The sequence below is a fragment of the Rhineura floridana genome, chromosome 8 (assembly GCF_030035675.1).
Source record: "Rhineura floridana isolate rRhiFlo1 chromosome 8, rRhiFlo1.hap2, whole genome shotgun sequence".
NCBI classification, from domain to species: domain Eukaryota; kingdom Metazoa; phylum Chordata; class Lepidosauria; order Squamata; family Rhineuridae; genus Rhineura; species Rhineura floridana.
Window position 1 is genome coordinate 43247021 of NC_084487.1, and position 15602 is coordinate 43262622.

A 15602-nucleotide genomic window follows, 5' to 3' on the forward strand; every position below is an offset into this window, starting at 1 on the left:
CAGCTGAATGTCAGCAACAACGTCCTAACAGTTAGAGCCATACCACAATGGAACCATTTACCTAGGGTGGTAGTGGGCTCTCCAACACTGGAGGCATTCAAGAGGCACCTGGACAGCCATCTGTTGGATTCCTCCATTGAGCAGGGGGGTTGGACTCGATGGCCTTCTAGGCAGCTTCCATGATCCTATGATTCTATTCCCTCAGATACTGAAAGTTATAGTACAGTATACAACCAGCTGCTGGTTTCTGCTGAATATGTTCTTAATACTAGCGCTTACTTGTGAACCATACCTATTTGGCTATATGATGCTGCCCATTTGTCCTTTTTCCTGGCATGTACTAAATTTGGCAAGGTGGAAGTCTGGAGAATGAGATATTGCACAGCATACCCTGAGAACAAGCCAGCTGCGCATAAGCATCCTCGACCCATTTATTTCAATGGTAAAGATTTAAGCATGTGCTATTGAAATCAATGAGGCTTAAAAGTGTGGCTGTATACTATAGCCAGCATGGATCTTTCATATTCCACCATGTTAAATTGAAAATCCCATGCCATTCTGCTGGTTCCCATAAGTTCATCTCAAAACAAAATCTGAATTTATAGTCCTGAACTCAGAAACGCTTGCTTAACAATCCTCAAAGTTTTCATGGTGATACACAAAACACTCTGAGAGAATCTAGCATCCAAAGTGTATAGCAAGAGAACAAAATCCAGATCCCTGTTGGACTTTGTTCTGTCAGTGTCTCATAATCTGTTGAAATTAATTAAAAATCAGCCATGTTCACGGAGTACCTTTTATCCTATTACTGACCTTGCCCCATACTCTGACCTTCATCTTCTGCAGTTTTAAAGTTTTAAAAAATGCCTGGCTGATTTTTAATTAATTTAAGAAATTTAACATTGAAGTCTATTATTAGGTCGTCAGGCTCAGTAAGAACCAACTGTCAGTGTTCTAAAAGTGAGACTCACATGTGTTTGGCTTGGCTAATCAGAGGGCCACACCCACATCAGACATTAGTTCCAGTTTAAGCAGTCATAAAAATGGAAATGTACTGCCTTCAAGTCGATTCTGACTTATGGCGACCCTATGAATAGGGTTTTCATGAGGCTGAGAGGCAGTGACTGGCCCAAGGTCACCCAGTTATTCAAACCCTGGTCTCCCAGGTCGTAGTCCAACACCTAACCACTCCACCACACTGGCTGTTTAAGCAGTCAAGGCTTCCCCCACAAAATCCTGGGAAGTGTAGTTTGTGAAGGGTGCTGAGATTTGTTAGGAGACTATTCCCTTGAAAGAGCTCCAGTGGCCAGAGGAGTTTTAACAGTCAGCCCCTCTTCTGGGCTGAGAATTCCTGGGATTTTAGCTCTGTGAGGGGAATGTCATGGCCCCTTCAGAGGACTTGTCAGACGAGGACAACTTGGGAGTAACAGCAACAGACCCAGAAGGGGAAACAGAGGAAACTCCTGAGAATGCAGCTCCTACTACTCCTCAGCTGGACAGCATCCAAGATGCAGCTGAAGCTCTTCAGCCAGAATCAGCCAGTGACCAGGAGGGTCCCCTCCCACCTGCAGAGCGAAGACGACAGAAAGTCAGGTAGCAGAGGGGCCGGCTTGTCCGTTTAAGGCCGGCATGCTTGCAGAAGCCAGAGGGGTGATTGTTCCCACCTGTCTGCAGAGGTGTTCTTTAAAAGACAGACCCTGGCTTCAGCGTGTTGCTGAGAACAACATCAGGCATGACCACTGTGTGTCTTCTTATCCCCTGAACCTTGACTTGGACTGATCTCTCGGCGAACTGGACTTGGACCTTCACTGACGTCTCTTCTGGATTTCTGGCTTGGCACGTAAGCTTGGAACTGCCCCTGCCCTTATCTTGCCTCCTCCTTGTTAGCCTGGCAGATTTATAGCCAAGCTGCCGGCTGAGGACTTACGGCCTGGCAATTACCAAGGAATCTCCTGCCCTGCCTGCACCCCCACCAACGCTGCTGTCTCAATGAAAAGCTGACAGGGAACAGGGTACCTCAGCACCTGTCATGTCCAGGACTGGACTCAGGAACCAGACCAGTGGGTGAAAGCAATTCAGTCTTTATTAAAGTAATATCCAAACAGAAACTACATCTTCTCGTGAAGCAACACAATAACACGTGTCCAGCGACATGCAAGAGAGTTGACAGAACAAGGAATCTCTGCTCCCCCTGACCCTTATAAAGGGGGCTTTCTGGCGCGAATTCGCTCACTCCGCCTCAAGGTGCTCTCTTCCACACCCCTCCTCTCTCTCCCCCTTGCTCTCTTTTGTTTTCTCCGGGTTCGTGATGAAGGGGGAAGCGCTGCCCCCTCCCCTTCTGAGGATTCTATCTCTGGTATTGGGGAAAGAGGGGGGTGGAGGCCATGCCCATCAGGCGGAATTTTCTCTGGCTGAGGAGGGAGTTGAATTCCCCCTCCTTCCGTTTCTAACTGCTCTGATTCGGGAAGGGGGGTGAGCGTGGGAAGTTCCTGGGAAGAGTCTGTGTCTGTGTCTGTGTCGGCTAGAGTTTCAAGGTCTCTACCGCTGGGCAGCACCAACTCTGGGAAAATGATCTCCTCCCCCTCCTCATCCTCTGAAGGGCCAGGACCCCAATCCTGCATCCTGACAGCACCTTTCACAAGCTACACTTCCCAGGATTCTTTGGGGGGGAGCCATGACTGTTTAATGTGGAATCAAGGTCTAGTGTGGATGTGGATAGGGACAGGGTTTAAATGTGGGTGGGAGACTACATGTGTCTGCCGTAGAATAAAAAGGTGGGGAACCCCCCCCAAATAATGATACTGTTCACAGTATTGTCCTTTTGGAAAGGAAAGGGGTGTTCCCTCTGCTCAGTGTCCACTCACCCAATCTCTCCTCCTCTCCCTCCCCTCCGCCTCCCCTTCCACCTCCACCTCTCCCCTCCACCTTCCTCCCCACCCTTTCCCTTCCTTCCCCCATCCCTGCCCCTCCCCCAGGTCAGTTTTACCTGTCCTAAGCATGATTGCACAGGAGTAAATCCCACTGAACTCTATAAGCATGCAAAAGATCAAACCTACCCTACACTCCACCTGCCCCACTTTTGGAAAGGAAAGGGGTGTTCCCTCTGCTCAGTGTCCACTCACCCAATCTCCTCCTCTCCCTCCCTTCCACCTCCCCTTCCACCTCCACCTTTCCCCTCCACCTTCCTCCCACCCCTTCACCCCCTCCCCTTACAATCCCCTCCCTTCCCTCCTCCCTCCCTTGCTCTCCCTCCTCCTCCTCCTCCATGGTCAGTTTTACCTATTCTAAGCATGATTGCACGGGAGTAAATCCAATTGAACTCAGTAAGCATGCAAATGATCAGACCTGCCTTTCCACTCCCTCCTCTCCCTCTCTCCTTCCCCTTCCCCTCAACACAATTTGGGTTGGTCTTTCACAGTCCAAACCACTTCCTGTGTAGCTTGGAAGAATTTGGTAACATGTGCCTCTGAGCATATGGTGAGTAGTGGCAACACCTGCAATCAGGACTACATCTCTAAAGATGGAAAATTACATTTTTTGTATGTTTACTGGTGTTCTTCTTACTTTGCTTCTTTCCTGTGTTACTACTGTTTCTACAGAGAATCTAACCTAGAAAATAATATTTCCCTCATTATTCATACTAGAAATCTGTGTCAAATTTATTTTTTATTAATTTCAAAGCCTTTTTATTGGTCAATGTCATATGATGGTGAAGACAACCTTTTGTGTTTCAAACTGGAGGTTATATTCTTTTTCTATTTTGGGTGCATTAACAGTTGAATTTGAAACTGCAGTTTGATGTGAAATTAGACTGATTACAATATGTTGCTACTTAAGCAATGAATCTAGCTGTTGGAAAAAACAAACTTGGCCTGCCCAAGATGCATGTGTTCAGCCTGCTATGCTTAAACTACTCCACTTAAGGAGTCAATTAAAAACATAAAGTGCACTTAGAAATTTGCTGGAATATATTTCACTTCCCACTGTTTTATCTTATACAAACTGAGACACTCCTCATGTCTACTGGAGATTATTCTGCAGAATAGTACCATTATTCCACAATTGTTTTTGGATTTTTTTATTGTAAATTATGCAGATTGTTGCTGTACGTCACATATTCAGAGAAACAGAAGCAAAAGAATATGATTTACTATAGGAAAGTTCACTAAAATTGCAAGGTAAATCAGACATTTAAAGTGACTATCTAAACTATATCAATTGTCTTAATATTGTTGCTTCCTCCTTGCTAAAACAAGATCAGCACAACATATGTCTTGTTTCTGTTATTTAGGCTGATTGCAGGTGTTGCCACCACTCACCATATGCTCAGAGACACGTTACCAAATTATTCCAAGCTACACAAGAAGTGGATTGGACTATGAAAGACTAACCCAAATTGTGTTTGCATTTTCACAAATTCGTAGAGCACTACAATATCTCAGAAAGAAGGTCAGGTCTCCTGCTCCCCGGTGCATTCACTATAGCTGCCCTGCTTTTTAAAGTTTGATAGAAATATCTGTTGGCTATAGGTATGTTCTTAAACTGCAAGGGTTTTTTTCCTATTAGCGAATTTCATTATAGTCAGTTATAATACATCTGCAATGGAATGTCTTTAATGGGAATAATGGATGTTGCATTTGTGTTTTGGACAAAGAATACATTTAAAAATACTTAACTCAACTGGTTCATGTCCTAATGCATGAAGTTATGATATACAATTTTTCTAGATTGCAGGGAGAGACCATATTTTTATATCAGTACTTTCTAAATTCTGGGGTTGGGCAAGGAAATAGATAATTCATTTGAGGAGGGTCGCTGCCACTGGGTTTTTCACACTACTCTGGTTTGTTTAACATCTGCCTACCTGAGTCATGGGCCGGTAACAATGTTCATCTTCTTATACGGAGGCTAAAAGCATGGGGCGTTGGTGGGGTGTGGTGGCACTAGCTATTCTTGTTGAATGGAAGTGGAGAACAGGGGTGTAGTCCTATATATGTGGCATGAGAGTGAGCTCCCAGTGGTGGTTACTTGACAGAAGAAGCCATGACTGTAGCTAGAATGGTCAGATGCATTCTGCAGCTCAGGGCTGAGGCACCTTGAATAGGTGCAAGGGCCCTGCCCTCTTTTGCAGCCTGGCTACCCTAATGAGTCCTCTTCATGTTCTCTTAATGGAGACGGTGTTTACCCAGCATTGGCAATTTGATGTCATGCCTATGCATGGTTCTTTGCCACTCATCCTTTCTCCAGTTGTAGACTTTAGAGAATGTCCAGTTGACCCCTGTGCTACATTGCAAGAGGCCCGGCACATCGGCAGACCTAGTTCCACATTTGGGGTGGGGGCAAAATGAATGCACCTACCTCCCTTTTACCTCCCCTTTCGGCCCAATCCACATCACCTCCCAGAAGGAGAGGACAGGTTGTGTAGAGATTATTGCTCCTTTTCCTCACTCCTCTCATGGTTCACTCACTTTGAGAGAGACATGCTGGCAGCAGCAGGAAGGAAGAAGAGCAGGACCAGAAAGCTCTAGGGACTGGTAGCGGGGGCCCTTGTGGGGCATGGGCCTCATCAGATGCCTGACAATACCAACTTCTGGCACCAGCTCTGCTTATGGAAATAAAGTTTCCTCCTCCCCCCCTTTTCCGAGAGAAGCAGTAAAGATTTAGGTTTAAAATATCTAAGTGGAAGAAGAGTTGAACAGCTGAACAATTTAATAAAGGATGTTGTTGAATGCCCGCCATTGGTTGTTGGACAAACATGTGATACATTGATTTAGGTGTTAGAATCTTGCCTTGATAATGGCTTAAATAGTCGCTGGAAAACACTTCCAGTGCAGCAGTTCTGTTTTCTTTAATGAGGGCCATTTATTCAAATATCTCTGCATCTTTTGGCTTTGGTACATCTAGCTGCTCTAAGCTTTTTTAAACAAAGGGGCCTAGGATTGTGCCTGCCAACTGCCATGTTTAAATTTTTAAAAGATCTTGGACAATAAAACCCTCTCTTTGTAAAACTATTTTCCACTGGCTTCATCACCACCACACTGAGCCGGCTGTTCCTTCCAGCAAAAGGCCTGGATGCATAATGAAAACGGCCTTCAGCATCCAGAAGGCTGTGCTACATCCTCCACAAATAGCTGCCTTGAATATTCTGCCAGCGCCCTCTTACCCACCCACATCCCCACCCATCTTCCACTGCTGCTTTTTGATTGGTTGGTGGTGCTTGTGGCTCCTCAGCTGCTAGCCTATTTAAAGGCAAGGGAGTGGTGCGTTTGTTCCCCTCATCTGTGTGCAGGACCTGAGTGAGCAGCCAGAAGAAACAGCTTGAAGGACAGCAACATGTCTGTGAGTTTGGGGGGGGGGCAGATTCTGATGCTTGAGGGCACTACTGACTGTCAACTAGGACAGACCTTCAAATGCACAAATGGCACTTGAATGTCAGCCTTGCTTAGTATTGGAAATCTGCAGGCATGTGAGAGACTGAAGGGAGAGGTTCTGCTACTAATGAGCTCAGTCGTGCATTCTTCAGTAGCGCAATGAGAAGTTTGGCTATAAAGCTAAATTGATTGTGTTTTCTCTTAACACACTGCTATCAAGAGAGGGGATGTGTTCGGGGGAGAACAGTGTAGCAATGGGGATCCTGTGACTCTCTCTCTCTCTGTCTGAGAAGGATATATCTGTAGTGGGGAAAGAGTGGCGTTCTGCTTAGATTTGCTTCTGCTATAATTAATTTTTCCCACCCTTTGGCCTATAAACTCCCATCGCACCCCACCCCACCCATGCAGCTGCTGGAGAAAGCTGCCAAAATGACTTCCGGCAGCAGCCAGAGGATCTTGTGCCCAGACTCTCTAATCCCATTATCTGAAATTTGCTTGGAGCCCAGAGCTAAATCCCTGAATTAGAAACACTCAAAGGCACCTGTTGGATGTGAGAAATGGGAATGTTCAAAGTGGCGGGACAATTGGGTGTGGCTCAGAGCCGCATCTGCCAGTGGAATTCTCCAGTGAAGCCTTTCCCTCCTTGTTAGGGAAAAATGTGTTAATTATCATTTCCCCTCCTTTATAGGAAAGTTTTGTAACTAGGGTTGCCACCTTCTTGTTGCTGGCTCTGTTCCTGACACAGAAATTAAGATGGTGCAGCTTTCCCCATCTCTTTATCTCTATAGCAAGAAAAGTCCCACTTGCTTAATTCCTATGTCAGGTGACAGTTTAAAACGAGCAGGTTTTTATACCCATTTTACTGGAGAAACTGAGGCTGAGAATGCTTTTTGGCCAGCAAACCATATAATGTGTCCAGAATCAGTATGGTGGGAGACATGAATTTGCATGCCTTCCACTTAAACGTTTGGGAAGGAAAACTGGAAACATCATTGCAGACTTTTGGCACTGAGGCATCTGCAAGGCTAAAAGCAGTTTTAATGTCCTGGTCAGCACAACGGGAAACTTGGCTGAGCACCAGAATCTTGCATTGGACCTCTGAGCCAAGCACCAGCTCTTTCTGCAAGATAGTAGCCAACTTCAAGCAAGCTAGAGGTACTGCCTCTGAGATAGCTGCCCTCCCACGCGAGAGCCAATCCAGAAAAGAATATCCTCTTGCCCCCAGAATCCCTTGAATTGCTCTGGGATAGGAAGCTACATTCATGTGCTGAAGGGGGAATAACACTTCCTATCTGCCTCTGTGCCCTCCACCCACCGCCAGTCTGCATTGTCACAGGATAGCTCTGAGGCAAGAAGCAGGGGAGGGGAGGAGGATCCGCCCTTGCATGAGGCAGCAGGAGGTTGGAAGCGTTATGCTCAGAACCACCTGATCAGTGGTCAGGGCTGATGAGAGCTGTAGTTTCAACAGTGTCTGGAGGTTCCCCCTACCAGCTGCTTGTTCAGAGTGTCCTGGTTTGATTTACTGCATATAATGAAGTAGGTTCTTGCCTGCCAAAGCTCATGCCACAAAGAAAACTTGTCAGACATGAAGGTGTTACAAGACCTTGTTTCTAGGTGATCTTTTTTGTTTCTAGATGATTTTTAGTCATCTTTTTAATAGTTGCTTTAAACATTAACCTCCTTTGAAACTTAGGAATTAGATGTGCTGCCTGCCCATATTTTTTGTTTCAGATTTATTTTCGGGGGATTGTTAATAAACATGACTCTTTGTTTCATTAGAATCTAATTATTAGATCAAGGATGTGGCTGTCCACATGCGGTTAACTATAACTCCCATCACCCTGACCATTGGCCATGCTGGCTAGGGCTGATAGGAACTGGAGTCCAACAACACATGGAAGGTCACAGGTTCCCCATTCTTCTGTAATTGTTTTTATTTCTTTTTATTTTATTCTTACTTTTATATCTCACCTTTCCTCCAAGGAGCCTCAGGATGGCATTCCAACTTGGTCTCTCTCTCTCCTGATTGTACCCTCCTCACAACAACCCTATGAGGTAGATTAAACTGAGAGACAGTGATTGGCCCAAGATCACCCAGTGAGCTTCATGGCCAAGTGGGGATTTGAATCCTGGTCTCCTACGTCCCGGTCTGACACTCTGACCACTGTATCACACTGGCTGTCTATAAATGAGCACAAGAAGAGGGTGGTAAACTACACAAGGGCAGTTTATCTATAATAATATAATCAGATCCCAGTTTACTGCTGCCTGGCAAAGGGAGGAAGCAAATAACTCCACTCTCAATTCCTTCTCTAGGGAATTGTTTGCACCAGCCTGCATGTCGCACCTGGCCAGCGTATTTCTGTGAAGGGTGATATCCCACCAGGAGCTAAGAGGTAAGCTGGTCTCATGGGAGAGATTACTTTTGAGCAGACCAGTGTTACAAGCTTGCATTGGCTTTATGTGGCTTTGACTGTCATAACTTCAAGGAATCCAGGGAATTGTTGATAACAGACTGAGCATTCTGTTAGAGCACTGGCAGATCTGCAACTCCAAAGGATCCCTGAGATGGGAATAGTGATGGAAGGTTCTGTCAATTTCAGTTCTCTCAGTTTCTCATTTTTCCAATCTTGAATTCAGTTCTCCAGACTTCTGCAGCAGTTCTCAGATTCCTCATGAAAATTCTTCAGCATTTGAGTGTAAATTTTTCCTAATAAACACATTTTTAGTATGCAGTTTTGACTAATGTACACATTTTTGCAAGCATTTACTCATATATTGCATTTTGTATATTATTTTCACTAATATATTCATTTTTATACACATTTTCCCCTAATATATGAATTTTTACAAAACTTTTACATTGCAACATTCGGATAAGTGCAAATTTTGAATGATGGCTGCCTTTCAGTTTTCATATTGTTTCGGAAGGTGCAAATTTGATTGATTTGGCTTGAAATGCAACCTGAATTGAATTCCTTCCCATCCCTAAATAGCAATGACTACTAAACCAGTATGAAACTGTCGATATGCCCTTGGCTATATGGGAGGGAAGAGGGAGTCCGATGGATAAAACTGGCCCCCATCAAGCTGTAGAGATGAATCCATTTCCCTCCCTCTTGCTCCTGAGGGAAAAGAGCAATTGCTAAAGCGGGGGGAGTAATGCCCACCCACGGCAGCTTTTTCCAGTGAGTCACATCCGAACTTAGACTAGCTAATGACCCCCTCCCCCAACACTGTGCTGCTCCTGCCAAGAGACCAAGCAGAACCAGATGTTGCAAGCAACCGTTCCTCTTTCCCTCCTTCCCCATCTCCCTCCAATCTCCACTTGTGGCGCCTTTCTCCTCTGCGTGTCTGCCGCACTTAGTCAATCTAGTCTGATTTGGTGCTGTTCCAGGAAGACTGTGCATAGTTTAGATGAACGCATGCTCTTTTACTTCATTGAGGTTTTCCACTTTTGAGACTTTTCCTTGCCCCAGATTTACAAGGGTATGGTTTTCGTACAGCAGACTGTGCAATTCCTCCTATAGCAATAATCGTAATAAAAAAATTAAATGAGAGCACAGAATTTTGCCTGACTTCTTTAGAGAAGGAGCCTTGGCTTACTGCAGCTTTGTGGCCAAGCTAGGGGTGAAGTTAATGGTGTGACAACAATTAATGTACGGGGGGGTTATGTAAATAGAGCCTTCCTCTTGAAAGGCAAAAGAGCTAAGTAGCTTTGGAGACACAATTTTTCTTGGGACCATGCCATGGTGGGGTGGGGTGGGGTATGGTGGGGTGTGGAAGAGAAAGAGAGCACTTCCAGACTGCCATTATTTTGGGGTGGGATTCAATCCCATGCCAGCAAACGCAGGTTGCACAGTGATAGTTTATTGAGAGGCCTTGCACAACAAATCCTCTTCCCCAAAACTTTGGACTTTTTGCAGTAAGGAAAACGATGAGAAAAGACACTGGAAAATGTGGGATAACACTTGCCTTGAGTCAACGCCGTCTAGCCTCCCTTGCAAACAAATCAGAATGAATGCTTACTAAATAGTCTACATCATCTAACCTCCCTGCAAACAAGTCAGGAAGAATGCTCAGTAAACAGGCCATCTGGGAGCACCCAGAGAGACTTGAACTTTCCCTTCACATCCGATCTCCACAGTCCTGAGGTTGGAAGTTTGCATACAGGAAGTCCCAGGTTCAATCTCAGGCATCTTCAGAAAAAAAAATCTCAGCAGCGCTGGTGCAGCTAGGGCTGGATCCCAGGGCCATTGTCCAGGACCCCACAGCTTAGAGATAAGGCCATAGTTCAGTGGTAGAGCATCTGCCTTGCATGAAGAAGATCCCAGCTTTGATCCCCGGTGTCTTCAGGTAGGGCTGGGGGAGGTTCCTGCCTGAAACTCTGGAGAGCCGCTGCCAGTCAGTGTAGACAGTACTGAGCTAGATGGGCCAAGTGTCTGACTCAGTATAGGGCAGCTTCCTATGTTCCTAGAGGCTCCACCCCGAGATGATAGGAGCAGCAGCAAATAGGCCTGGCATCAGCCCCTGGGCTGGCATAGGAATGCCAGGACCTCATCCCAAAGCTGAAGCTGGTTAATGTAGCTTTCTTTCATTCTTATTTTAAATGGATTTTCAGGTTTGTGTGTGGCCAGCCAGGCATGTACATGGCTACAGATGCTCAAAGGCTTGACCGAAGGCCAGGCAGATAGATTTCTTTTGCCAAAAAACAGAAGCCGGGCGACAGCATCACACCCCTTTGAGTCTGCTCCATACCAGCACATGTGCAAATCTAGCCACTGGAGGCCATTCAAGCGCTTCAAGCAGACAGGGATGTTCTTGCCTTCATTTCTTCTGAATTCTCATTGTTATAAAGAGTAGCTGTTGTTTGTAAGGAAAAGGGTTTAGGGGAAGATGAAATATTGGGAAATCCTAACAACACAGGAGAAGATCTGTGGTTGGGCAGCAGGGGGCTTGTTAACCAGTTACAGGGATCTTGGCTCCATCACTGGGAACAGATAGTATCTTGCAGGCCAACATGTCCTAACTCTTCCCCTCTTGCTGATACCATCAGTGAAGTTTCCTGGCTCCTCATTCTCAAAACCTCCTTGGCTCACACCTACATGGTGGAGCCTCAAGGCAGGGTGGATGCCTCAAAGAAGAAGATAATGCTCTTTCAATCCAAGAAAACTGAGCTCCTCTGGGAAAGATACTTGATAAGATACCATAGCTTCACCTGGCCTCAAGGAGAGGTAGAGGCAGATTGCATTTCTCCAAGGATTGGACTAGATCAGGGGTGGGAAACCTGTGGTCCTGTGGATATTGCTGGACTACAATTCTCATCACCCCTAGCCATTTGCCATTCTGGCTGGAGCTGATGGAAGATGGAATCCAACATCTGGAGAGCCACTGCCCCCTAAAAAACAATCTGCAGTTCTAAAAAATCTATTAAATAACTTCTGCTACTGCTGTTAGTCTTGGGACAAACTCTTCTTTTCATGAAAGCTGGCATTTCTTATTATTCAGAGCAGAAAGGCTGGGTTGTATGTGTGTACATGTGTGTGCTGCCTTAACCCTTTTCCCATTTGCTGTTTGTCCAACAGAGAGTGCCGGCTCTGCCGTACAGCAAGGTGAACCAACTTGCTTCAGGTCACCCTGTGAGGGGAGGCTCTCTTGCTAGTTCTGTAGTAAAAACAGTGACCCTAAGGGCTCCTCTACGTGACCTACTTATTGAGCATTCATCCTGATTTGCTTGCACAAAGCTTACAGGGAGGTTAGATTGCATCCAGCCTTTATTGAGCATTCATTCTGATTTGTTTGGTTGGAGATCATACGACAATGAGCATTCATCCTGCATTGCAGGGTGTATACAATTCTTCCCATCAATAATTCATTGATCCCACAATTTTCAGTGCATTTACCCATCACTTTCCTAACGGCAATAAGCCTTTTTCATTTTTTGTGCCTTCATGACGTTTTGTCCTCATGATCCTATTGGGGCAGTCATAGGCGATCCCACATTCAGTACTGTTTGCACCTGCAAAAGTCTTAGGGCTGTCATACTGCCTCATTTCTGTAACTTCCTGCTGAAATTCTGTAACTTTTCATAGCACAAATGTTCTTGGGATTTTTTGGTCCCACCCTTTTTGCCCTACAGCCCCTCGAGCCACCAATGCTATGAAAGCAGTGGGGAAGCACTGCAGAACAACTAATAAAGCAGAATAAATTCACCACTGATGCGTTGTTAGTGTGTCAAGAACACATTGAGAATGCACTTGCAATAAAACACTAATCTGGAAGGGCCCTTTGCTGTTCTAGGACAACAGAGCACTTTGAGCCATTTTCATTGCACAAATCTACATTTCTCAGTCTGCACTCGAGTCCCTTCCACAAAATACTGACAATCAGGAAAGGAGGCACCCAAAGCACCTCTTTACTGAGGCCATCGGCGATTCACTTGTCTAAGTCTGACTTCCTATTTGAGTCTGACCAGCCCACAGCATTCCAAGTACATGTGGCATATATATTCTGTTATGTCCTGCATTTTAAAAATAATGATTATTGCTGTTGTTAGCTGTCCTGGGAAGGTTTTTTTGAATGGTAGGAAACAAATGCCTTTAAACAAACTCTGTTTTGCAGTATATTCCTGGTACATGACGGCCTTGTGATTAATTTTCTGTCTCCTCTCTCAGTTTTGTAATTAATCTGGGCAAAACCAAAGATGACCTTCTACTGCATTTCAACCCACGTTTTGATGCTCACGGGGACATAAGGACCATCGTCTGCAACTCAAAGAACAAAGGGCAATGGGGCACAGAACACAGGGAGACCACCTTTCCCTTCCAGGAGGGCAGCGCTACAGAGGTGAGGCTTGAAACTGCACAAGTAGTAGTGGGTGACCAGACCGTATGTGTGTTTGAGAGAGAGAAAGAAGTAGATGTGGTCAGTGGCAGTTGGTGGCTCCATGTCAGTGGAATCCGCTCCAGGTTTTAGTCTGAACTTTCTAGGAGCTGTCGTTCCCTGAACATTTAGGCTAAAGCCAGGAGTGGATTCACTGATGTGGAGCCACCAGCCACCACTGGATGTGGTAAGGCCATGTTCAGTCAAGGATGGAAGCTTCCATAGTATGCAAATGGGGGAAGAAGCTACCGTACCTAGGCCACAGATTCAAATTCATGGGGCATCTTCCCTCCCATCCCACCCCCATTCAGGTGGCTTGTCTTTGTGCTTAGTAGCTAAATGAGAAACAAAAAAATTAGCAGGTTGAGCTGCCCTGGAATACCAGTGGTGGGGAACCTCAGGCCTGGGGGCCAAATGTGGTCCTCCAAGCCTCTCCATCTGGCCCTCAGGATTTTCACCACAATGTCTCCTCAAGCCACACCCTTCACCATTCCTACTTTGCACCCCTCCTTGAGTGTTTTTGCCTGGCTGGAGTGTGTCACTGAACTCTTGATAATGCCTGGATGGAGGATACAGAGGGCTGTGTGTAGAAACTAATCTACTGTAAAATGTAAATTATTACTCCACCCACTTTTGCTTCTGGCCCCACCCATCACTGGCCTGTGGCCCCCAGGAGGTTTCCCAGAAAGGAAAGCGGCCCTCAGGCGAGAAAGTTTCCCCACGCCTGCAATGTGCAGATCCTCAGCACACTTCACCTGATGGATTTTTGCCTGTTGTGCAGTTGTCAAATGGCACAAAAGCCCTGTCAAAAGGGATCAAGTCCAGGATATATGCAGCTTCCACTGGGAGCCATAACGCATGCCCAGTTGTCCCCCCTCCTTTTAGTTAGCTTAAGCATAAATTGGGATAACTAAGAAATTATGTTCTTCTTGTGCTGAACCCTCCCTCTTTCTCTTTCTTGTCTCCTTTAGGTTTTCTTCTCTCATGACAAAAAAGAGGTGACCGTTACACTGCCTGGCAACCATCAGTTCAAGGTCCCCAACAATCCTGGCCTTGAAGGCATTGAATATGCCTGTGTGGAAGGCGACTTTGTATTCAAAGGCTTATCGCTTGCTTAAGTGCCCCTCCTGGTCCTGCCCTGCTTTCCTCTCCTGCTTAATAAGGCAGCAAAATAAACACAGCTGAATTCTGGTCTAAACTTGTGGTGTTGTCTTCTGGGTCGTTGCCACTCCAGTTCATGGTTCTCTCAGGCCCATCATCACCATGGATATAGATGATGCTTGTGGGTATGGCTGCTGGTTGGTGCTGGGGGTGGGTGGGTACCACAAAGCATTGGGGCTAAGGCTGTGAACATGCAAAAACAATGCAATGCCTCTGCCGCATTTAACCATGATCCTTTATTCTGAATAAATGAATTAATATGGAGGTGTACATTTCATTTCTGCACTTCATTGTTTTGCTTTAACTTGGTCTGCTTCTGGTAACCGTAGAGCAGGGCTTCTCAAACGGTGGTCTGCAAGCCACATTCAGGTGTTCCATGGTGTTTTTGTGATTGGAGACAGGAGATGACACATCTGTCACATTAAACACTCATATTCATTTTTAACTGAATTTTTATTTCTTATATTTTATTGTACTGCAATCAGAATTCTATGGAATTTGAATGGTAACGCTATCAAATGCAACATACAAGAAACAAAAGAAGCAATAAAAATACATTTAAAAATCATACAACATCTAGCTATCATCTAGCTAATATCGGCTATGCTAGATGATGTATGATTTTTAAATGTAGCCGATTACAATTGCTACAACAGGCAGAAAAATAATTTACCATGAGGGTCATAGAACCACTTGATCAGCTGACTGTCTCTAGGATGTTTCTGTGGGTTTTCTGATCAGGTGCTCCTCCAGATTACTTGTTAATTGAGCATTCCCTCATTGCACAGAAATTGCATACATCTTTCCATTAATCAATCATTCATCACACTTTTTAGTGCATTTCCATGTCACTTTCCTAACTCAAAAGTCCATTTTTTAAAAGTGGATTTGTTGCACCAGACTGACAGAGCACTTTAATCCACTCTGACTGCACAAACTTATACGCTATTGAATCACTCCCATAAAATACAGTAAGTTTGGAGCCAGGTGCAGAAGTAGGACGAGCTTTGCATTGCTTTGCAAGGACAATACCAATATTCTTGCTGTTTATCAAACACTAAAAATGTATCAACTCCTTTACATAAATTAATCTGGTGTTTCAGGTGGTTATATGTACACAGTAGTAAGTTACCACCTGGCCAAGGATAATCTACCAGCTTTTTTGACTCCTGCCTTGTTATATTCCAT

General features: G+C 45.2%; 1 protein-coding gene across 1 annotated transcript; it reads left to right on the forward strand.

Moving 5' to 3' along the window:
- The first annotated feature begins 6231 nt into the window (after positions 1-6231).
- Positions 6232-14451, forward strand: LGALS1 (galectin 1). Its single transcript, XM_061639065.1, has 4 exons — positions 6232-6339; positions 8688-8767; positions 13046-13217; positions 14225-14451. Exons 1-4 carry the CDS (start codon positions 6334-6336, stop codon positions 14369-14371), a joined length of 405 nt encoding a protein of 134 aa, XP_061495049.1. The 5' UTR covers positions 6232-6333; the 3' UTR covers positions 14372-14451.
- The last annotated feature ends 1151 nt before the right edge of the window (positions 14452-15602 follow it).